This window comes from Calliopsis andreniformis, chromosome 12, assembly GCF_051401765.1.
Source record: "Calliopsis andreniformis isolate RMS-2024a chromosome 12, iyCalAndr_principal, whole genome shotgun sequence".
Classification (NCBI taxonomy): domain Eukaryota; kingdom Metazoa; phylum Arthropoda; class Insecta; order Hymenoptera; family Andrenidae; genus Calliopsis; species Calliopsis andreniformis.
Genome location: NC_135073.1, coordinates 19,327,301 through 19,351,891, shown reverse-complemented (window position 1 = coordinate 19,351,891; position 24,591 = coordinate 19,327,301). Strand labels below are relative to the sequence as shown.

The following is a 24,591-nucleotide window of genomic DNA, read 5'->3' as shown; positions in this document are numbered from 1 at the left end:
GAATATTCGGTTCCAGCGATCGATTTCTCACCCTTTTTTTGCATTTCAAGATTCCATCTTCTCGAGCTACGCGTACATGAGACTCGCTGTACATACACATATACGTATATGTACGTTACGCGCGTAGATATACCTACGCCGTAAGATTCGACGGATCGAGATATATGCATTATCGGCGAAACGTAAGGCTGTCGTTCTTACTTGCCGGCTTTTCCGGCTGGAAAGTCTCGCGTTTTCGGTCTCCTATCTCATTCTCCGGTCTTACGGTTTGTTCGAGCGTTCGAGAGAATTCGTGGAAACTGTCTTACGTTTTGCTGCTGCGGCTTCTGAAAATTTGCTTCACCTCGGCGTCGAGAGATCTTGCCTGTTTCGCAAGTTGCACGAAAATCGACCTGGTTGAGAACTTTTAATAATCTTGACGTCGTTTTATTTGTTTCAGGTAAGTTGAAAGCATCGAACTGGAATCTATTCGTCAGCTGAGACGAGCGTCGACGAAGTATGTTTCGAGCTTGTAGTTGCGTCGATGGCGTTTCGTAAAACGATCTCGGTCGTTGAAGAACGCTACGGAAATGGTACACCTGCTTCGAGAAGAGACTAGTCGCCGTGAGCGATGCTTTGTTAGAGTTTTCTTTACGTTTTCTATTACATTAGCGACCGTTGTTTGAAAAACGTTGATGGCTCTTGTTAGAAACGGATACGTATTCAAGATTTTTCGTGTTTCTTCGAGCTTCGTTTCACTCGCTATTTTTTCTCGAGAAGGACAAAGGCTACGCAGAGGCGAACCCCGCGTATACGCGCACGGTTACACCAAAGAAGATTAAAGCTCTGAGACGAGGGGAAACTGCTATCGCTCGAATCAAGATGATAAGCTTTAGACGTTGCTGGCCCGGTAATGGAAAATGTCAAGTAATCCGATAACCGTTGCTCGCCAGGAAACGCATGCCTACTCGAAATCCAAATTGAATTTCCCCTAGCCACTGAACGATCGATTAAATCAGAGGAAATTATATTAATAACGATGATTGGATGTCGCGCGATTGCGCAGAAATATTTCGTGGAAACACAATGCGCAATGTGACCAAACAACGCATAGAAGAAGGACGGATGAATTTGAGTGTAGGAAGAGAGCGAAGAATTGGATGACTGGGTCGTCGCGGATAATCGCGATCGACGATCGGAAGGCGCAGTCGTTGGCATAAAAGCGAGAACGGAGGTTCGTTTCCCGTATGTCCGGAGATATAAGAAATCCCGGAGGCGACGATGTTTGATCTTCTAAACGCTCCCCGGGGATCCATTCGTAGCTGAGAAAAGCCCGATTATACAGTGGCGCCTAGCAACGCGACTGTTTAAACAGATATTGCATCGACGTTAAAACGCGTTAAGCGCCTCGAAGGCAGCAGCCCTCGAAAGTGCTCCGATTACTGTAAATAGGAACGAGATTAACTACGACGGATCACGGTCCTCGAGGCACCGAGTTCGTTTAGCTTAACGATAATCGCGTTGTCGCTGCAAGTAATTTTAATCGGATCGAGTTTACTTCCACGAGCTCGCGAGACCAACGCGTCCCACGACTCCCTCAGTCACTGTGTTGCTCCGCGCGGAACTCGATCCATTCCTATTTCCTGATACCCTTCGCCGGTTACTTGAGGGTTTTAAGCGACTCGATCCTTTCGTCGCCGATCGCGTTACTAATTCAAACGATCTTAATTAATTTTCGTGTCCCTTGAGCAAAAGAGCTGGCTGTCGAGAAAGGAACTCCTCTGCCCTTGCGCAGCCTCTTTCCCCGGAAGCGTGGCTGTTCAAACGAGAGAGAGAGAGAGAGGGAGAGAGAGTCGTAGCAAGAACGTTTGTAGCAACAGAAGACGCAGTATAGAGGATGCATTAGGGGAGGATTTCTAGGACAGAAGTAGAGATAAGGGATTGCGTGGTGTAGCGGCGGTGGGCAGATAGCGCATGCCGCGTGCATTATGCACACGAGTAGATATCTCGCAACGGAGACTCTTTTCAGAGGCAAACAACAGAGAAAGAAAAAAAGAGCTGAAAATGGAAATCGTGTCCGTAGGAAATACACGCAGGGTTATAGCGGACTTACCGTTTTCTTTTACGAGTAGACGATTCATCTTTGGAAGAGGGACGAGGGATGCATTTAAGTTGAAGATGATGGGATGGGACTAACTAGAAGCCGCGTTCAATCGCTCTTTCTCGCCGTAATAGAGGGTTTCAGGGGACCACTCACGCTTAGTATTTTTGTTTCTCATCCCCGTGGAACAAGCAGGAAAACGTTTGCACAGAAAAGTAATCGACGAAAAGTGCACATGAATCGCGAGCGAAAAGTCATTGGCGGTACGTATTATAAATTCCAGAAGTACTTTCTGGCAATACCCGCCGCGATTTATTCGATTTAATATCGCCCCACGATCTCTGCCTTCGATTTCCGCGCGACATTTATCTCGCGAATATCTTTCAGCAAAATCGCGAAATCGATGCATCGAACGAAAGTGTTTCGGAAACACAAACCGAGCAGATTTTATTAGAGAAAAAATAAACGATAATATTCGACTTTGTCCGAGATAATAAAATGCGCGAAAAGAGCGCAGTTCGTGTGAAAATACCGTGGGGAACACAGAGAACAAGATAACACTCAGTTAATTGCTCATAAAATTCTCTCAGTTTCGTCGGTGAGTTCTCGAAAATTGCTGCTGGTTCGCAAGAGATCTATCAAAGAGAGAACGAGAATGCGGGCAGAGGACGGTCCGATAACGGGTACGATTAAATCCTAATTGCGTCTCTTGCCCTTTACCTTCCGACCTAGGCTGCCTCGTCGAGCTGGGTTTGACGATTCTCAACCAAAATGACGGTCCCGATTACCGCGAATAATCCTGCACGACAAGATCGCGCAAACAAAATACATAGTATTCCATGAAACGCGTGGACACTAAATGAAATCAAGACCGTTCGCTCAGGTCGTCGACGCTCCGACGTTGGTTAATTTTACGAAATTCTACGAGGTAGCTGGCTCGAATCGATTCTAATTTGGTAAGCTAGAGAATGCAGTAGTCCACCGTTTCGACCACTAGTTGTAACTCTCGCACGTAATATCCCAGTTAATCGAACTTCATTGACAGCGCCGAAGCCAGAGGCTCAACGTTTAATGTCGGGACAAATTGTTCGTAGGTTAATATCACGGCGAAACCACTTCGAGTTGGTGTTCCTATCCTCGAAAACCCCGCATCGAACGCTCCTCTGCACGTATTCCCCTCGAAGCAATTTTATTATACAAATAAGACACAATGACACTCCATCCTACCTATCTTTTTCATAATTTCTTTTTACATAGTAGTATTTACCGACCTTCGCCCCGTCGTTATCGATGAAAGAGGGAGAGAGTCTTCTATATAGAGAACGACGCCGCTCGAAAAAGCCGAGCTAGCATCCCTTTCGGGTCACAAAATAAATTTTACTTTGTTCCTACTCGAAAGGGGCGGATGGAGCGATCGAACCGTAGGTACTTTGGTCGAGTTAGCCAGCGAAGGAAGGAGTGGCGTGGTTGGTAAAAGTTAGTCCATAGAAGAAGTTTGCCTGAAGAAATCGCGTGCGTTCTTATTGTACGAGCGCTAGCACCTCGGCCTACGGCGTAGAAATGAAACGAGACTCGGAATGTTAATTACTCGATTAGCGCGGCACACGTGCCAGCTAGGAGCGTGATTTATGACTGAGATGCGCGGCGGTAATTGAGGCTTCGGGACATTAATGGCGAAAGCGGAATCGCACCGCCTCCTGCACTAATGGAGAGAACTTTATTAGACGTTGTTCCTGTTATCAATCGCTTCGCCACGGCTTGCCCGTTTAAACCGGAGACATCGACTAGACCGACGTAATTTATAGGAGCACTGCTCGGTAACTACTCTGCGCAATTACTCGAAGGAACTCGAGACTTCTGTTCCCGAAACGAACTCCCATTCCCGCCGCGCCGCGCCGCGCCGCGTATGACGATCCGCCCCGATCCGCTCCGATCGGATCGATCGCGAGTCGTTCCTCTCCTTGCCCTCGGGAGAGCTGAAACGCCTGTATTCTGGCCTCCTACAAATTTCCAGAAACACGTCGGTTAATCGTTTAACGAGCACGCATGCTACGCGCATAATTCTCCGTTTAATGGCCCCCCTTCCATGCTAATTTTCCTCGAGTCGGGCTCCCCGTTATGGACCACCTGTCCGAAACGGTTACCTATAAAACGACAGAGTCGGAATCCGCATAGCCGTCGTTTCGCTACCCCTCTTCCGACCTCCGCTACACGACCCTCCTCCTTCCTCTCGATAAAATCCAAATAAAGTGGATCCGTGACTACGTCCAACACCGAGCGTAGGGAGCAACCGCTCCGTCCAAGATACCGCCATAGTATGCACAAAGAAACCTAGTGCCCGTAAACTTGCTCTCGGCCCTGTAATTACGCGGAAGTTGGCCACGCGAGTCTGTCACCGTTGCGGAAGACTGGTGCTCAAGGCGGCGGAACTATTTCGATGCTAAATAATTTCGGGAAGCTTCCCGTGTACGGCCGGGGGAAGTTTTACATAATTGCACACACGCGGGCAAATTTATACGCGTCTGAGGCGGCTGGGGAGCGTGTTGCGAAAGTGAATTAAAGGGAGGGCAAGTTCGGTGTTGCAGCCGCTTGTTGTAATAAAATTTTGTCGAGTGGAGTTGGGGGTTCCCGACCTCGTCGCATCCTCTTCCTTCCTTCCATCCTCTTCCATAGTTGTCCTTGTCTTCGAGATCTCACGCGAGACATATATGGTGTGCGTTACGTCAACATGGGTAACGCGATTAGTAATGACATTTGAAGTTTGATCGGCAAAGTACGTAGGCAAGTAGCCTGTCTTTTCATTGAAAACGCTTTCGAATTTTCTCTGGTCTCAAGTGCGCTGCGAGATACATATCGTAGGCACGTATCGTTGATGCATCCTGAGATTTCAGCGAGTGGATACATTACAATTGGAGAAAAGTTCCGTAACGCCGGTCATGGAGTCGTTCAACTCCGCGAAACTATCGCCGCGTTATCTCCGACCAATTTTCCGCCGTTTCGAGAGCTCGGCGACGACCTTTTCTGCAACGACCCAAGCAAACCGCGAACCTACTCGTCCGGGATTGCTAAATCGAAGAGTCCACGTTTCAAAAGTATCAGTTAATCCTTCGGGCAACATTCTACCAGACGATTTATTTGCCTCGTCGAGGCGTCGCCCTGGAACTGTATCTTGACTCGTCGCGAACGGAAAGGATTTCTCGGGTCGTAACTACCGAGCGTTGTCTTATCAGAGGCGACGATTCGCTCCTTAACGCAAAAAGTCCATTAGCGCGAAAGGCGTGGCGGAAACGTAGCACGGATTGATCTTTATTATCGTATCGAGGGGAGAAACGGCGCCAGAGATAAGTCGACTCGATAGAATTAACGAACTTGCCTTCGTTTCTCCGTCTGTGAAACAAGATGACGTTTTTATCATCGCACCGGTTGCCCATATCGCCCCGCCGAAAATGAATTACTTCTCTCGGAGGGTTAGTAGAGTTAACTGGATGCTTTAAAAAGCGTACTCGGTATCTTGGCAGGACGACTCGTCGGAGAGCCCGAAACCCTCGGGAGTCTTCTCGAATTCGTTGCCCGTGAGCGTACATCGACTCTTCTATCCGATCGTTTCCGACGAAAGCGCAGTTTACGAGGAAAATACGATATCACCTTTCGCCGCTGGTGTTGCTAATGGAGTCTGTCCGAATCCTGACCGATCACGCAACAATAGATGTACACTTGAGGTGGCTTTATCGTCGGGAAATTCTGTGGAAAAGACGAGAGAGACGCGTTATCGGGCGGACAGTTTTAGGAGAGAGCACGCGTTTCCCAGCAGGGCCGATAAGTCGTTTACATCCAGGGAAAGTGGATATTGCGAAAACGCGAATCCCATAAATCTTCGTCCACGCGTTCGTTCGAACAAGATTACGGACATTTCAGGGAAGAAGAAAAGGAAAAAGAGGGGGTAAAAAGCGAAAAGCGAGAAGAAAAAGCACAAAAGCGGGGCTGGTCCGCTTTTGCTTTGCGGGACAATGGTATTAACGAGGACCTGCCGATCCCGATAGTACCGCGTTCATCACGAACCATTTCGAGATCAACGAGTTTCCTGTTCCATGAATTTCCACCAAAAGTTACTTCCCTTTTCGCGCCATCAGAAATCCCTCGTTTTCTTAGCGATTCTTCGGGGCAGAGCGAATCGCGAGCTTTTGCCAGTATTATCTCCTTTAACGACGCTTTTTACCGTCACAATTTCGTCTCCTATATTCCAGCCAGTTACGGGAAGAGTTTTTTGGCTCGAAAACGAATCGGAACATCAAAAGGGCCAATAACGAACGCGACACGAATGTATCGATTTCTAATGGCGCTCTGGAGAGCAGCGGACGAGCAGCAACGTTATCGTAATCGATTTCATTACCAAAGCCATTACAGTAATTGTTGGAGAAGATGTATTTTTTGCCGGTGATTTTGCGGCACAATGAGTAACACGATCGGTTAGCGTATCGGTTTTCCAATGGAATCCCAGTCATCCCAAAAATCATTCCGTTTGTTTTTCAATGATTCCATGATTTTCCTGTGGATATATTGCTATGACTGCTTTCCAACGTATCTCAGATTTAACGTTACATGCGTTTGATAATCATCGTTCCATGTACATCGCTTCGCCGAACATTTCTAGCGCGCTTGAAAAACTCGATCGCTATCCAGTGATATTAGCTTTATGGCAGAGACCGATTCAGGTTATTCAAGCGATCAAAACTTACGAGATGTCAAGCTTCCCCAGACAAGCCACAACGTAACCAGTGACCCCTTTAATGTTTCCGATGAACTGTGTTCAACCAATGTATGTACCAAATTTGTTTCGTGCAATTTATTCCTCGTTCAATAACGCTCTCGATCTATAGAAAAGCTTCGCAAACGTTGAATCGTATAGATACTTTATGCAGGCCGCATTATAAATTTCAAAGAGTTAAATTTAATGGCATTATCCAAACTCGATACGCGCATGATTAATGTTCTGGGAAACGAATCGGTGAAATTTTCATGCGATATGCATATGCGGAACCGATAATTAATATCATAGTCCAGTTGAACACGTAAATTCGAGCGGAACAAAGGCAACCGGTAGGAGTAGTTGGCGAGCAAGTCACGGACCTCGTCTTTCTCCTCTTTTGCGGGCTGCAGGAGTCGCGGAGTTAATCTCGTATCACCGGGCGAGAAATAAAAAGGAAAATCTGCTCTCGGACCCGCACGTTCTCCGCTCTCGGTGGAGATCCTTCCTGCAACGCGCAACCAAAAGCTGACAGCCCTCTCCGCGTAACGAACGAATCGATAGTCGAGCCGTGGCGCGGGTGCGGAGTCGTTAAAGACGAATTACCCGAAGCTCGGAGGAAACGAACCAACTAACCGGGAGATAAGAAGGAGCGAGCTGTGTAATTCGCGGTGCCTCGATTTCTGCCTCGATTTCTGCCTCGATTTCTGCCTCGATTTCTGCCTCGTTGCAATAACAGGTGGTGTCCGATTTCTTCTTCTACCCTTCTTCTTCCCTCGCCCACGACGCTCCCGCCAGTCGAGAGACTTTCAGCACCGTCCTCGAGGCTTTTCAACCGGCAGGAAAAATTCCACGCTCGCGAAAGCATATTTCTCAAGAGGAACTTTCTTCTTCGTGGGGCGGTCGTGCGGGGTACGTCTCTCAAAGAAATATTTTGCGGCTTCCTTCCTTCTTCTCCGGGCACCATGGAAAATTCTTTTCCTCCTTTTTCTCCTGTGGAAGAGGCACCCACGACGCCTTTTTTAACACAATTCCGCCTCGACTGACTCGCGTCCCGCGCCTAGCTAAGAAATTACCCGGGACCCTGCAAACTTTTCTCTGATTTTCTGTCCGCGCCGCCTACGAGCATCCCCTCATCCCCTAACTAAGTAGGTAATTTCACGCGTTCCATACCTACGTCCTCAGCCCTTCGTGCTGCCTCGACCTTCCTCCACCCTTTGTCGCCTTTTGTCACCTTCTGTTCCCCTTCTGTTCCCCGACTACTCCGCATTACCGAAATACGCGAAACGCTTAATTACTCGTTCTCCCTTTGATCACAAATGCGCCTTGTGTTCCGGTTGCTCCCGACCGTACGTCGTCTGTCAGATCTCGGAATCTTTCGACGCATTCGTCGTTTTTGCGTCGCTCGAGTCTCCGTTACTTTAGCGATTAAACTGCGGCGAAAAAGCGTGATTAAAAGCAGTCGTTTGGTAACATTTCGTTTACTCGACAGCCGAGAAATCCGTATCAGACTCGATGCAACTAAAAGGTTGAAAAGGTTCGAAAGGAGTTCGGCTGAACTCGTCGCGGCGAGATTACTCGTTTCCGCGGGAGCGGGACGTAATTTGGCTTCGAGTGTCGGATGAACAAAGCAAACGGGGCAAGGAAACCGTAAGACAACGAACCAATTTCACGGAAAAAATAGCAACACTGGTCCACGCTCACTGTAGTCCCGATATGCTGCACCCTCGCGTGGGATTGCCAATCTTTTCGCTGTAAAAGTTGTTACGAAGTGAACCGCTTCCACGCTTGGTCTGGGTTACGACGGGGTTCCGATGATCCAGATTCGATCGCGAGACGACGCGGCCCATCGGGTTTTTATTTTATTCGCAGGGAGGAGCAAATCGCGAGAGAAAGGAGGAACAAGCGGGGATGGACGAGTTTCGATCGCGCGATCGTAAAACGTTTTACGTTCGGCAAGTAGCTTCGTGGAGCGGTCATTACGCGCGACGCTACCAGTGAAAAAGATCTATGCTCGATCTTAGTCCTCTTCGATTCTCACGCCAGTGCGTGAAGCAGACACTGAAACTCTTTACAGAATTCGTCAATTATTTTACCGGTCCTAAGGATTATGAATAGGGTAAGCTTCTGGGTTTCCTCTTTCATAGCGAAACGATTAAACTTTGTTTCAATTCAAGGAGTATCTTGCATTTCCTGTTCTCGTGTCACAACTCCAATCGTTATTCCGTCGGAGTACTCGTCTCTGAATACGTCGCGGTAATCCAGGGTTAATAACTGTATCGAATCGGTGAACGTGTATTAAAAGGTTCAGTCGCGCGAAGATTAAATAACAAATTTCCGTTTTCCATAGGTAATACGATTAACGTAACTATCCCTGATTCTCTGTTTCCTTCGAAGCCAGATCGAGATTGAACCGAGTGCGATTACTAGATCAGATTTAATTGATCCAATGCGAAACAATGGAAGGATTTCCAACGATACTCTACGCTCTGCATCATTTTTCTACGTTTCTTATGAAATCCTTTTTATCTTTCGCAATGTTCATCGCCGCAAGGGAAGAGGCAGAGGATAGGAGGAGATGAGAGCAGGAAAAGGGAAATTGAGTGAGAAGATGAGTGAGTTGGGAAGCATGGGACGAAGTAGAAAGTAGATAGTGAAAGAGGAAAACGGGTGGAAGGTGCGAATGAAACGACACAAAAGAGAAAACCTAATAACGAAGATCTCTCTTTTTGTGGGCAGGATGGTGGCAATAATGGGCACCCCGCCGTATGCTGGTGATCCGAGGTCGATGGAAATGGGATTCGAGATCGAATTTAACTGACTTTATTTGCGACCGACAAAGACGCTCTAAATTCGTCGAGGAAAAGTTCTATTTGGAAAGGATAGGGCCTCTTTTCCCGACTTTTCTCAATACAGCAATAGAGCCAACTTTTATCCAAGCATTAAAAAACGGAGTCGTTTAGCGACATATAATGTAGATTCAAATATTCGGCAGTCTCACGTCAGCAACATTTTTCTTCGCCAGCGTGTAGATTTATGGCATGCTTTCAGTGACCGACATTCTTGCGGTGAAAGAACATAATCCCAGCGAATAGACCAGCTCGTATCGTGCTCGGAGATGTCAGTACGACAAAACGAGGGAAAGGGAGAAGACGGCAGTGAACTTGCACGGACTTCCAATGGTCGCAGTTGCAGCGACGACGCGCTGCTTCCACGAAACTGTGCACGTCCTTTCCTCTTTCGATTCCCGGCGATGAATCCACGCCGCTGAGAAAATCCGCGTACAAACGTCTCGAACGAGCGAGGACTTTTAAATACCCCGAAATATTCTCTAGCTTCCATTCGATAGGGGACTTTAGCTTAAAATGTGGCCTCCCCAACCAGAGTGAAACCAGAAAGTGTGGGAATCGAGAACGACTCGGTCAACGAATCATAACGAAGAAACTTTTTAAGCGGAAAACTGGAGCAGAAGCTGAATGGAGCTAGAGGAAAATTGATCGCGGCAGGAGGTTCGAAGGACTGGTTGGTAGGAGGGGGTGCGTATTTGATAAACTCTGGGAGGAGCGTGGCCCTGCTAGCAACGGACCAGCAACGGACCAGCAACGGACCAGCCGGGCTTAGCTGGACATCTGTCGCTCCGAAACTCCCGCGTCGCGCGTTTAACATCGGAATGCAGTGGTGCGACGCTACGCTACGCGTCACCGTTGCACGGACGTCCAACCTCCCGACCCGTTCCACCGCGAGCTGGTGCACGGAATCGAAATAACCGCACACATCCTGCTAGCTCGCTGCCCACCCTCTTCTACCTACCGTTTGACTGACACCTTGCGGAGTTTCGCCCCTCTGCTCGCGGAAATACGAGCTTCCTTTCGCTCCCCGACCTTGCGCCCGGGAATCTGCGTTCACGAGCAGACCAACGCTAGGACCGCTGCCGTTGCCTGCGACGACCAAACGCGCGCAATCGATACGGAGATCGAGAAGCAACCGAGAGACCTTTCTGGATTAAGCTGTGAGGGGATTTTCCTTCCTTCACGAGCTTCCTTAGGTCGATGATCTTTGGTATAATTTCTCATTATTCACACGAGGTTAGGAGTCCAATGTTGTTGGGAGCAATGGAAACCCATTTCGTTAGAATTTCTGCTATGGTTACTCGAGAGGACGCGAACGGAAAATAAAACAGGGGAAAGGTACGGAGAATAGTTGGACTCTATAGAGTTGGACTGGTTCCGTCACTGGACTGGATCTCGTGGTCGTTTCGAGCTATGTACTTCGGGCTGGACGATCGTTTTCGGAAAGCGCAGGGAACTAGCAAGAGGAGGATCCTCGGGAGACGAATGTTGCGGGAGTTTTCGTCAATCTGTGACGATTTCGCTTGAGAATTATAGCTAGCTAAAAGTCAAATCAATGCGTAATAGACTTGCCTATATATGTAGGTCTGAAATTCGGTCGCGAACAGTACACGTAAACGGAGTTTCGGCATCACGCGAAATGTTCTCGAATCTCCGCGCATCTCGTTACGCGAGGTGCTTCCGTCTTCTTACAAGAACGGCAATAGCAGTCTTAAAATGTAATGGGCAGTTTTGTCGGAACGGCATCTCGACCTCGAAAGTGTAAAACTTGGTCAAGAATTGCATCGAATCGAGTCATTTGGAAGTTTGAAAGGAATGACGCGCAAACGTTGCCGTGCTCTTACCGCGAATATTGTGTCGGGAGGGTGATCGCGCGAGATTGTAGAAAACGAAAGATTCCGTAAATATTAATGGGAGAGCCAGACGTCGTGTGAGCAGCAGCGGAGTTTAGTCGGTGGGAAATTCGCGGCGACGATAAAGCAACGCGACGTTGTTTTAATCCAGTGGCTCGAGGAGGTGCTTCGAAACGAGGAGCTTCTGAAGCGGGCGTCGAAAAGGCGACGAGGTCGGGCTCACGTGGCCGACGAGAAGAGACGAAAGACGGCTGGTTTGGAATCGCGAAAGACATAAAGGCAACCTGACGCGTTCCATTATAGCGATGTCTACGGCGGAGCTATCAGCGGTAACGGACCAGCTGACGCGGCAATGCAAACACCGGCTTTCCGCCTAACTCCATCCCCGCCTCGGTCCGCTCTGTTCCGCTCCGCGCCCTTTGCCCAGCCATGCTACCCTTGTATCGGTTGCACGTACACGCGTGCCCTCCCTCAACTTGTATTCGATTCGAAACTCTATACGTCTCTGCTGGATCTTGATTTGCATTTTACAATGAACCGCAGACCTCGTTGTATTGGCTACCTAGATGACACCGCACTCACCGAACGTTCCTTATCCTTGTTTCTTCGGTAGGAACATCGTTAGATTTCTGTATGCCTGCTCGAATTCTGACCTCTTGCCTTCAATTTCTTCTCTCAGAATTAAGCTCAGCAAGGATTTCACGATTCTTCTTCGTGCTTCGCTGCCCGAAGACATCAGTAGATTCGCACGAACCCATTTTTCGGCTCACGGCGCGCAGGTCGCCCTTACGAGGACCCTCGTCATCGAGATATTCGCGTCGACGGGCGTAAAGAAGAGAACGTTGCACTCTCATTGAAGCGCGAGAAGGAAAAAGCAGGTCGATGAATGCATCGGTCGAATCGGCGATCCGTTGGCTGCCGCGGCAAATTGAGTTTGCCGGAGGATGCGCGAAATAAGGTGTTTGCCAGCGTACCTCGAGGGCTAGGCCAGCAGCCTTTTGTACCGGCATCCGTTAACTCGTCGACGTAAATTCGACGGTTACGAGAGATCAAAGTCTTCGTCTTTCCAGCCTTCCCCGCGAGCAGCGACCCTTCCACCTTTCATTTCACCTTTCATTCCACCATCCGTCGAGCTCTAGTCGCAGTTATATTCTCCCTTTCTTCGTCAGTTTTCCCGTTCGTGCCAGAAACTACATTATTCATACCTAACGAACACGTCGTCGAAAGTTGCCCCTTCCAGCCTCTTTTTTATCTTCATTAGTAGCTATACTATGCCAGTTCTGGTTGAAATGTGGAAGGTGAGTGACGAGGTAAAAGGAGGTGAAATTTTATTTTAGAAAGTACCTAAAGAGGCACCTGATTTTGGAGGTTTGATGACATAAGCTCTGATGTTAGAGTTCATTCGTCGGTAGTGTGTGTCGAACGATAGAAGCTAAGACTTAACTTGGGGAGTTGAGTCTGGAGAAACGTTTCTGGAAGCCTGCTCAGCTTCTCCTTCGTTGACGTTCTCGTTGTCGCTACTCGACTTATCGATCGTAAAATGGTATCTTATTAGGTTTAGACGCGTCGTCTTTGCCGTCGATGTTCCTTCCATCGTTCTACCTCGAGACGAAACCCTTTAAGATTTCCACCACGTCTCTCGTGTTTCCCTTGAACAATGCAGCCTCGGTGCTCATCGATGCTGGATGGCTGCACCGAATCTCGGCTGAAGACGTCGTTTTTCTAACACCATTAATTGCGTTCCTGTTTGCTTCACGATAGGAATACTGAAATTAAAGCTTCCGATTGCCTTTAGGAACGATGCAGTACGGCGAGCTTTGTTTTACGTAATACCGAAAAAATCCTGAGACCCTGGTTTGTCCGAAGTTATGAAACATCGAACAACTGTTAAGTAGAACGAGTCCGCGTTGAAGCAGCCGCAAAATATTAGCGACTAACGAGCTGACTCGTAGAATAGCCTCTTAGTTTCGGTCAGTTATCGCATTTACCAGCTTAAATTGCGATTTGTATTATTGTGGGAACGCGAAAATTTTCAACGAGAGATAGGCGACCCGGAAACGAAAAGTGGCGAGAGTTGGCGAGAGGAAAAGTTATGCGTTTGCTTAACGTTTATTCACGGTCTGTGAATCGTAAAACAAGGCGGTCAAGCGTGAAGGGTGGTAAAGAAAACACGACTACAGCGATCGATCAAAAATTCGGTCAAACTCTCCCGCAAATGACGATTGTTCTATTCGCTGAATGCAGTTTCCGACGATAATCAAGAAATTGCGAAATGCAACAGCCCGGTCGACCTTTTATCCCCCCAATACGTCCGAACGTTTCGGAGTGATTTTCCTATCGGATTCCATTCATCCGGTTCGTTTGATCAATTAATAGCAGCGCGCCGCGACCAACAGCGTCGCCCAACCAGCCTCGATAACACCATCCCAAGACGACTCGCTTCTATTGATCGAGATAGTTTGTTCTCAGCGGAAATTGGTCACCCTCGGGTTTACCTCGCTCTTCTCGTCGCTTCCGGAACCCTCAACATTCGAGTTCGTTTCTAGCGCGGTATCTAAATGCCGTGCAACTCGTCTGTGTGCAGAGGGTACGCTTCCACTCGAGACTCTACTGATTCAATACTCGTCGCCTTCTCGCCTCGGTACATAGAGAGGAGCAGGTCTGTTAAAAATTTATGAATGGACTATCTCGTGAATTTCTTGGTCCTTTCGACAGAGTTTGAGTTACGGTCGGACAGGGTATTTCCGAGGAAAAATCTGCCGTCCAGTGGTTGAGGCAAGACACGTTGATTCACGGTCAAAACTTCTAGCGACTCCTTTTCCTCGATTTTGCCAGCATCCGCGCAGATTTATTTCTCGTGGTTGATGAGTTCTTTCAGGTCGAATGAAAAGGGTTAAACGAAACGAAGCACTGATTAAAAAAGCTTGTACGTAAATACAAACACGTGGACGAGAGGTTGTATGCGTACCTGCGCCAATGCGTATGTACGTGTGCTCGCGAAGAGGCGGATTTTATTTCCGTGAAAAGGTCGTGACTAGAAAGTACGAGGCATCCGAACAACGTTCCGCCGCGCGATAGGACTCTGTTGATTAGAAAAGATCGCGAATGGTTGGCGAATAATGTCGTTATCTGGTGGTGGTTCGTTTCGTCTAGCAACGTACTTGTTCCGAGGAAATTCCATGAAATGGAGTCGCTCCGACTCGACAGAAAAGAATTCGAAGACGCGGCCCGTTGGACTCGAGACCTTATCGTCGCGAGCTAAGCGACTATACCTTGGCTGAAATTTCTTCTAGCTAGAAAGACTCTATCGAGAAGAAAGGGAAGAGAGAAGCTTGAAATCCAGCTGGCAATCCAGCTGGCAATCCAGCTGGAAATCTGGTTCGAGCGAAGGCGTATCATTCGTGTCGGTCATTGTCAGTCTCGGAGATTAGCAGTCGGATGATAAAAGCGAAAGACTCGGCGCGAAAATGCAGTCGCCTCGAGGCGAGGGTGGCCTGTTGTTGGCAAGCAGACCGTCTGCTCGGGGAAGCGCGCTAACAACTTTGTCCCGCGATAATCGAATTCTTTTAATTCCCTCCTTCGTTCCCCTTAAATCCACCTTACCCATTCATCGTCGGTGCGTCGCTGTAGCACGCCGAGCTTTTTTATTGCTTTATCCTGTACAATGTAACCCGATTAGTCGTGCCGTGGCGACGTTCTCGGTCGTTCCTTTCTCGACGAGTCGATAATTCAATGACGCGTCGGGAGGCCGCGGGCTCTGGGGCGTGCAAATTTCTACGCGCTCTGAAACCTGTCCGCTTCCAATTCTCGAAACAAACGAACAACCACGCTTGGTGCAATTTCAACAAAATTCTACTGCATTTGATCCAGTAGGCAGGAGGAAGGGATTATGTAAAAAGAGACTTTGTTCACTCTGAGTAATCATGTTTGTGTCGTTTCACCAAACTAATGACAAATTCCTTATCGCACAAGTAGGTACATACCGATGACAAGAGGCGGCGATGCAGTTAGGCGCAACCTTGTGCAGAGGTTTTCCGGCTTATTGAAATATATGTCTAGCGGCGACCTGCAGGTTTGTCGCGCGGCAAAATAAAAGGAAATGGCTGGAAAATGAAAGAAACAGAAAGAAAAAGAAAGAAAAAGAAGAATAGAGATAGGTGGAGGAAGGGACTGGTTGATTTGGGGTGAGAGGAGAAAAGGGAGCGAGTGGTGGAGCCCGCGGGTCCGCCCGTAGACGCGGATGCGGACAATGCGGAGTGCCGAGAGATGCAACTAGCGGCTCGAATGCTACCGGCGGAATAGACAAAAGCCCGGAAAGAATTAATGACCAGCCGACTCTTTCGCGCCATTCCCTAGCCCACGTTGCTCCGAATCTCCTGGCTCTGCGCCTCTCTGCTCTTCACTCCACACCCCCGGACTTTTCGCTTTTACTCACCTTTTTCTCCCTCATTCTCCCTGCCTCCTCTCCCTTCGTTTTCCGCCAATGTATTACTGTAAATGAGTTACCAAGCCCTGCCTGCCTTACCACCCGCGAGAGAGAGCAGGCAAAAAGAAAAATGAGGGAAGAGGGATTCAGAGACAGGGTGGAGGGGGGAAGAAACATTCGGAGGGAGGTTCGCGAAACGTTACGGATGAAATTAAGTGGACCCGCGTAGGGGGAAGGACGCATTTTTCCCAGCTGGTGATTTATAGCGAGTGGGAATATCGGCGACCTCTCGACATTCGGTCGTCGAGAGATATCGCGGGTGAACTCTCGATCGGATTCCAAATACGGTGTAGTCGTGGCAGGAAAAAGAGCGAACGACGGAAAAGGATGCGCGCGGAATTAAGTAATTTTATTCTGACAGAAGGCAGTTTGCAATTTTCCCGTCGGTGATTTAAACGGTCTGATAAAACTGATTTATTAGAAGAAGGATCCTGCCTCCGAGGTCCGGCGGAGGGAGAACGGCGCAGCGGAAATGACGCGTCGATGTCTCGCGAATAAAGACGAATTGATTGAAGTCGAATTAAGGCCAGGAGGATAGCGATCGACCCGCTGTTCGGGATAATGGGAAACCGATTTAGCGTTTTCGTCCAACGACCGCTTAACTATTAACTGTTCCTTGATTTTCCGATAGAAAACGATGAAAAATGAAAGACAAGCCTTCTTCCTGAAATTTCCGACCTTCGATATCCGCTTACGTTAACTTTCGTTAAAAGAAATCAGTTTCCTCGCGCGACTCGCGGAAGTGGTAAACGCTGAAGAGCGACAGAACAGCATTTCACGCATTACGTTTCCTTTGGTCGTTGATAAAAACGAGTTGCAGTCGATTGGCCAACAAAAACTCTGGTTAAAGAGCGTTCGGTGTGCAAACAGAATAAAACGCAGCTTCGCCCTCCGTGAATTTGCACCGCGCAACGCGCAACTACGCCAGGACTAGTATTCCGGACAATTCTGTGCTATAACGATCGTCCTCGGTTGCGTTAACGCGGTTCTGTGTCGCCGAGTCAATTCGAGGAGCAGAAAAACCCTCGCGGGAAGCAACGGAGACGGTGGCTGCTTTAGTCAGAGGGAAAATAAAAGAGGATCCAAGTCGAGAGCAAAGCAAGAAAGGACAGGTAAGTCGCGTTGTCGGACACAACGAAATCGTGGAAAATTCCAGGAAGTCAGAGAGAGAAAAGGAATAATTCAAATAATGTTCTCGCGACTCCATTAATGGGTAATTTGCGCGACAGAGGCAATATCGCGAGCATGTCGCATCCTATTTGCGGGTCAAACGCGCTCCATGTACCTCCATGAAAACTATAAGCTGGACTAATGTTACTAGTCCAGTTGCTGGATTCTTTTTAGATAAAAAAATCAGTGAAAGAAAACGCAAACGCAATCGAAACGAAATCCACGATTTTGCTTCGCATCCGTTTTTCGGAGAACCAGCAAAACCGGAGCGAAACAATGCAGAAGGGTTAAACCAATTACCCGGAAGCTCGATTACTGTCCCCAAAAGGTTCGATCGATAATCCCGGCATACGTGTCTGCACGAGTAGGCCAAGCTTTTGTCGTTTAAAGATCGAACGAGGATTATAGGCTTAAAAGAATCCTGTTACGCAACGGTTATTCCGCCTTTTTTTTGCACGCGCTCACAATCAGCGAGTCCTGCACAAACGTTCGTCCAAAAGAAAGAAGGTTGGATCGATGATTGGAAGTTGACGATAAATAAACTTGCTGTCCACGAAATTGAACTTACTCATTGATTTGCAAAGAAGTCGTCATCGTTCAATTACTGGCGAGATGAAACGAGCAGAGGTTCCTGAAGGGTTGAAAGAGCAGGTAGTTGACCGTAGCCATTCTTCTCTGAAAGCGATACCGGAGATCGTTCTCGGTTCAAGAGTCTCAACCTCCGTGTAATTATTTTATCGGACATCAAACTGTCCACCCTAAAGTAGCCGCAGATGTTTGCCTATATGGTTTTGGTACGCGCACAAGCAAGGCTCGCCTCTGTCAATTTAGGGACAAGCGACGCGTTTTGCCCGCGCTTCCGGCGAGCTCTGGTTTGATGGGTCGAGAATTCCATGGCGACGCGTGTGTGCCTAACGTCGAGGCCATTAGCTTTGATGTCAATGGTGAAGGATGAAAATTAGTGGTGGGCAAAGGCGGCCTTGGCTTCGACCGCTCCCTACGTAAATTAGGAGCTTGGTTGTACGTCGCGGCGCAAAGAGAGCGTACGTTACCATGTTCTCGTTGCGCCTAACTCTCGACGCGCGTTTAGTCAACGCTTCGTGCCAAACAGGTACCGACCAAAGGAACAGCTTTCCTTCCATCGCTTATTGTTAGCTATGCAGCCGGGTCAACGATTACCCTCTTCTTTGATCGAGCCTCGATTCTTTGAAAAGGAAAACGTAGCTCGTTCTTCTGTGGTCGAGACCGCGATGAAACGACAATGAAATTACGCGTTAGCTTTAATCGGGTGACTGAAACATAGAAATTTGCGCCGAAGGGTAACGGCTGCGACTAATTTATCGAGAATTCAGGCGAGAAGGGTATCGGTTCGAACGATCGACCTGTGGGAAGCGGTTCGTGGAGCGACTAGAGCGTTTCACGGGAAATTGTATTAGCCCGGTCCTGGACAGTGGTAACCCTTGCATACCGAATGAACTTATTGTTAGTACTGCGCGAAGTAGAATACGTCGGTGTACACGCCGGCAAGGCTTTGAAACCCATCTATTGCCCCTTGGCCTCCGATCTCCTTTCCATCCCTACCGAATTATCATCGATGTTTCACTGCGGTATCTGCACCGAAATTTCTCCGCCACCGTTCGATCCTCTCGAGGCTCCCACGTCTAATGGAATCTCTACTTTGCTTTTTATCTGGCTTGTTTTCGGTGAACCGACACTCTTTAGCGTCATACTCTAACGATCGATGGCGTTCGGATGAGTCCATTTTCAGACTCCTTTTCATTCTGATGTTCATCGAGTCGGAGTCGCGATGCGAGCTGGCTTAGCGAACGTTTGAACAATTCGATCGAATGAATAGCAGAAGCTAAGCCTCCTCTACGAGATGCCACCTCGAATAACGACTTTTCATCGCGCGTCGACCTATGCAAATCTCAGTCGACGGATAAAAGCATGGGCTTCCTTTGACTCCGTTGCCGCTCGCGACAGTATCGAAAAAAAAAAGAGCAGGCCTGGACGCATAACTGCATCGTTGACCGAGAATACGTTCACTGGTGCAGCGGCGCGTCTCGTCGGCCAGGCTTTTTAAGTCGTATAAATTGGCGTAGCATCCTGGCTGCGTTTTCATCGAGTTTCCTCGCCGAAGGATTTACCGCTTTGACACAGCTCGCGTGTGTCCCTCACGCTCGACGAAATTCTATTTCCTTGTTACCGTGCCCGGTAACGCTCGCTCGCGCTTCAACACATCGTCGGATTTTTTATTCATTCACTTATTCGATTACCCTCGAGTTAATTCGTTTGAGCGCACGGAAGTTGGTCAAAAGCTTCTCGAATGCATAGACGGTCTAATTTCCTCGATAGCAGTATCAGCGATTAAGCATAACGATTGATTCTGTTGTAGGAGACGCGGAGGGGTCCGAGTGCCCAGAGGACAGCGTGCGAGGAGAGAACGGCGGTTGCAAATGCGCAACCGACTGTCCACCAGCCGGATGCCCAGCGGGTCAACGTCCGGTTCAAGTGAAGGCAGCGGATCCTCAAACGCCTGGCAGCTGTTGCGCCCGCTACGACTGCGTTCCCTCAGGTAAGGACTGACCATTCTGACCGTCGAGCCGCGAAAAGCCAGCAAATTCGAAAGCTATTCCGAAACCCTCTCCGAAAGCTATTCCGGCGATAAAGTCGAGGTCCGTCGCGACGGGGAACGGTAGAGCGATCTTCGTTCCTCGTCGCGCGATTCGCGAGGAACCAGGCGAAGAACGCGAGAAAAACTCCGAGCAAGAAAAGGACACGGTTGCGCGGGCGAACTCGCTCGCGCGACAGCTGGCTATTCTCCGGCGAAACGCACGATAGACCTGTTGAAAGTGTCGTTTTTCCTGTAAAAGACGCCCGAGGGCCCGAGCCGTGTCCCGAAAACACCGTGTTAGCTGAAGATGGAGAGTGCGAATGCGCGGCCTGTCCACCAGCGAGCTGTCCGCCCGGGTATCGTCCGGTTCAAGTCAGGGCTGCCCTCGATCGCGAGACACCCGATAGCTGTTGCCCTCTCTACGACTGCAGACCCTCAGGTAATTACGAAAAGTCGTAATCGAGGCTCGCTTCTATCGGCCGATACGAACGAACCACCGAGAATGCGCTCCTCTAGCTGGGTCGATATCTTCAATTTCCTCTCCTGTTTTCCCTTATCCTACCCTCGCTCCCTGTACTCTTTTCTCATCGTTAGTATATCCAATCGTCATCCGCTCCGGCAATGTCCTTCACGCTTTATAGAAGCTTCGACGTACCACTGGCACTATCGGGCTAAGAATGTCACGACTTCGCCACTGAATCATTACGAAGGGCTGACAACGACTTCATTCCACGGATTACTGGAAACGTTTGGACAGTAGCTTTTCCAGCTCCAATCCAGTGTAGATTATACTATGACGCGACTTTCAGCCTTTCGAGTGTATTGATTCGTTTCGAAAGCGTAGTGTAAGCAGCGGGGAGTAGTTCCGTTCGATTTCCGTCCGGCTCGAATTCCGTTTCCAGCTTCCTCCAAAGCTCCGAGTAAAGCTGGCTCTGCCTCCCTTCGTCGACTTATCGACATTACGAATTCGAGTCGCCTCGATTATAATCAACGACAAAGCTTCTCGGGTGATCCCCAGCGGTGGGTAGAAAAGGACTTTTAAGTTTCGAATTACTGGGGACGGATATCCCAGCGCGGCGCAAACTTTCGATTTACCTGTTGAATTTTAATGAGTCCATTCTTATCTTGCGGACGCGTTCACGAGCGCGCGCGTGACCGCGCTCAGAACTCAATAGACTCCGTTTTGAAATTTAATAACGGTCGCCAGCCCACCTCGGGGACAATTACGAGCAGTCGCGATTGAAGCGGTTGCTAACCGGCAAGGATCATCCTTCCCCATCTACATACCTGTCCCTCGACATTCTTGATTACGCTTCACCCTGGACCATGTCGCGGTAGTCGATTCTCCGACCGAATAGATATCGATTTTTCCCGGATTCTCTATTAGCGTAATAATAATCGCGACCTGATCATTTGGAGGTTGGAAAACAAGGACATTTGTTTTCAATTTAGAATCTGTATCGTAATTTCGATCATGATTACAGTTAACAGCAATCGCAAATTTTCAGATTCCTATCCTGCGTCATTTAATTACTCTCTGGGCGTAATTAACGAAGCAATTCGTAATAATAAATATTGGGGAAATCCCGGAAGAGTGTCGTAATAGTGGTTGGATTATCTATACATATTCGTAATGCGTTAATGAAATTGGGAAAAATTAATGAAACGTTCGGATGCAAATGGAATCCCAATACCTTCGGTACAAATAAATCCTCTCTGTTGAATTCTCGTTGTACGATTTACAAAACAAAATCAGCACGGTGCGCCTAGGTAGAGCGTCGAGTTGAAGAACGAAGACTGTCGAAATCTGTTCCTCGAGTAAATGTTCCGCGTGGAAGACAGTGTTGTCCCGATTCGCGCGTAAACGTCCCAATCGAAGAGTTTTAACGGGAACGTTCGAACGTTTGCCGTCGTTCCGAATGCGCTGCAAATTGAACGAAATCCTGCGGTCTGATCGATCGTTTAATCATCGGTTCGAACGATAAATTGGAAGCGATCTGAATAAGAAGGGAGAGAAAACGCGTTCGGATGTTCTCTCGAGTAGTCAGGATCCACGATAGTTTGCGGTAATTCGACGATTGGCGTCCCTACGACCGAGGTCCTCGACAGTCGTCGACTCCAGAAAATTACGGAGCAATCACGGAGCGATGAGCGATAACTCGTTCGAGCGACGTCGACTGCCGCGCACAAAAGAGGAACGCGCTTCACGAATTTTGCGTGAAGAGTTGTCGTTTCGAAAACGAATCGCTCGACGTGAGCACAGCGTAAATCACAGTCGACTAACCTTTTGCATTTATGCAACACCGAGATTAATTGGCGTGGCACGATCGATAACGAACATAAACGATTCTGTGTTTTTTCTTCGTTTCCATTTCGACGCGAAAATTTGAACGACACGTTTGCATTGTAGAGTCTGTGTCCTGGGTGAAGGTACCGACCGAAGACGCTAAAGTGACCAAAGACTGCTTCTACGCGGATCAACTGAGGAAGCTGGGCGAAGAATGGAAGCAATCGGACTGCATGACCTGCGTCTGCCAGGAAGATGGTGCATCTTGTCATACGCCCATGTGCAAAGCCTGCGAGAATCCAGTTCCTGCAGCTCCTGGCGAATGTTGTCCTCATTGCCCCATGCTGACAAACGGGACGCTCGACGAGCCGGAGTCGCCTTTGGAAGGCTGCAATTCTCTGGAAGGCTGCACTCTGACGTGCGAACATGGATACGTCAATGACAAGAACAATTGCCCCACTTGTAATTGCGTCGCGCAAAAGGTACGCAAAAACCTATAGTTTCATAATTGTACCCTCTGGTCAATAGATTTTGCCCCTGTTATTCCAAATGCATCACCAATTTCACCGATTGCGTGCGGTTGTCAGCCTTTAGAATTGGTTCTACGTATTTCCATTCGCACGCGATTGGTCACATCGGTGATGCAGTTGTGCGGGCAAAATCTATCGCAGCACACTCTGTGTTTCCATGACGTTGCTACAACGATTTCAATTGCAGGAGGACGACGCAATAACGGAACAACCGCTCACCGAGGCCGACAGGATCTGTCCAGATCTACTGCGGTGCGATCTGAATTGCGAGCTTGCCAAAGACGAGGGAGGTTGCTCGGTTTGTGCCTGCCAAACCCCGCCGACCTTTGACGAACCGACAAACGACACCGTCCTCATCGACGAGAGCGGGAAGAAGATTTGTCCCGAAGTAAAGTGCGACCTGCACTGCGAACGGGGACTGGTGATGGACGAGAACGATTGCACGTTCTGCAAGTGCCGAGCGCCAGACTCTGGCTGTCCACCTTTGGTCGGATGCAGAAGACGTTGCAGTTTTGGCTACAAGACCAATAAACGCGGCTGTCCTGTGAGTAAACAGCTATCGTCCTCTTGTACATCAAACGCGTTCATTTGAAGAGATAGATGCAATCGATACGACTGATCCTTCAGATGTGCCGCTGTCGAGCCTCCTGCACGGATCATCTGAACCAGACGCATCCAGAAGGATCGACTTGGCACGAAAACGCGTGCGTCTCGTGCACCTGCGAGGCCGGAGGAAGGCTCAGCTGCAGAGAGACCATATGCTCCGTGGCCTGTAGCGATCAACTGCCCCCCAAGCCGGGAACTTGTTGTCCAACCTGTCCAATTACGGTGAGTTTTGCGCCCTCGTTGCGAGTGGACGCGCTTGCCAACTCGAGTTATCGAGTCGAGTGGTACATGCTGTGTAGAGTAGGGAATGAAAAAAAAGTCCGAGAAAATTTCGACCACGTATCTGTCGTTTGTTTCCAGCCCCTGAAAGGCAACGAGACGAGCAGCCAACAAGGAAGCAGAGGTTGGGGCACCGTGCCGATCACGTTGATCGCCATACTCGCGCTACTCTGTCTGCTCCTAATTGTTCACATAGTCCGTGGCCGATTCCGTGGACGGCTCTCAACCTCGGACGCAACTTACGCGTCCTACCCTTCGCAGTACTACAAATGCGTGCCAGTCTACGATACCCCGATGCATCGAAACGAGAAGATCGTTCCCTTGTAAAAGACTGTAGGCCGCCTGCGAGAGAGGAAGAACGCGACAAACATCTTGGACGCGTCCGATTACTCCTCGCGTTCACCGTTGACGGAACCCAAGAAGAAAACCGCATCAGTGGGCGCAGAAGAAACGAGATGGTCGTTCCGTTTTTTCTCAAACCCGAGAAAAACTTGGACGAAATGTAGTCGACGAGCCTGAACCGAACATTGGACCGGCTGAAGATACCACGCGTAGATTCAGTATTATTCGTAAGCAGTAGACGGTGTTGCGACTAACAGAGAAAACGATAGGTTATACGGACGAAGCTCGCAACACGACTGCTGACAACAATCTTGGATCCCCTAACTTAATACGATATCGTGTTGTAATCTGTAAATTATAATATAAAAGCTAGCGCAGCTGCTGAGAGGCAAATGCGAACCTACACTAATGGTAAAGTTTGTAGATTTGAACTTAATCGAGAACAGTAGAAGAGAGACAGGAGTCTCGATGGTAGTATTAGTTCCCTCGATCTCTGGACCATCGTTGCTGTTTCGCGTTGTGATAACGGAGCTCCGCTATTCCTTCGAAAAGCTTATTTATTAGTTGAACGTGTAAAGAACACTTTTCTAACAGTCTGTCAAAGCATTTCGTTCGTTGTAGTTGAAACAGCCCTCTATCAGAGAGGAGTCATATCAGGAAGCGTTTTCCAGAGACCGTCAAATCGCATCGATTCCAGGGACGAAAGCGAAAGATATCGATCCACGTCCGAAGCGATATAAGCTTCTTCTTA

At 48.7% G+C, this 24,591-nt stretch overlaps 1 protein-coding gene across 2 annotated transcripts in view; it reads left to right on the top strand.

Annotated features, from left to right (window-relative positions):
* Window positions 1-23,965, top strand: part of Cmpy (crimpy) — a 119,042-nt gene extending 95,077 nt beyond the window's left edge. Inside the window, exons 5-10 of one of the 2 annotated variants that reach the window (XM_076389960.1) lie at window positions 19,578-19,757; window positions 20,056-20,235; window positions 22,207-22,565; window positions 22,801-23,157; window positions 23,241-23,441; window positions 23,580-23,965. In XM_076389960.1, coding sequence (XP_076246075.1) covers window positions 19,578-19,757; window positions 20,056-20,235; window positions 22,207-22,565; window positions 22,801-23,157; window positions 23,241-23,441; window positions 23,580-23,825 — 1,523 coding nt within the window. In that variant the 3' untranslated portion in view covers window positions 23,826-23,965. The remainder of the gene's footprint in view (window positions 1-19,577; window positions 19,758-20,055; window positions 20,236-22,206; window positions 22,566-22,800; window positions 23,158-23,240; window positions 23,442-23,579) is intronic. The other variant, XM_076389961.1, reaches the window with a different exon arrangement.
* Window positions 23,966-24,591: the final 626 nt, after the last annotated feature.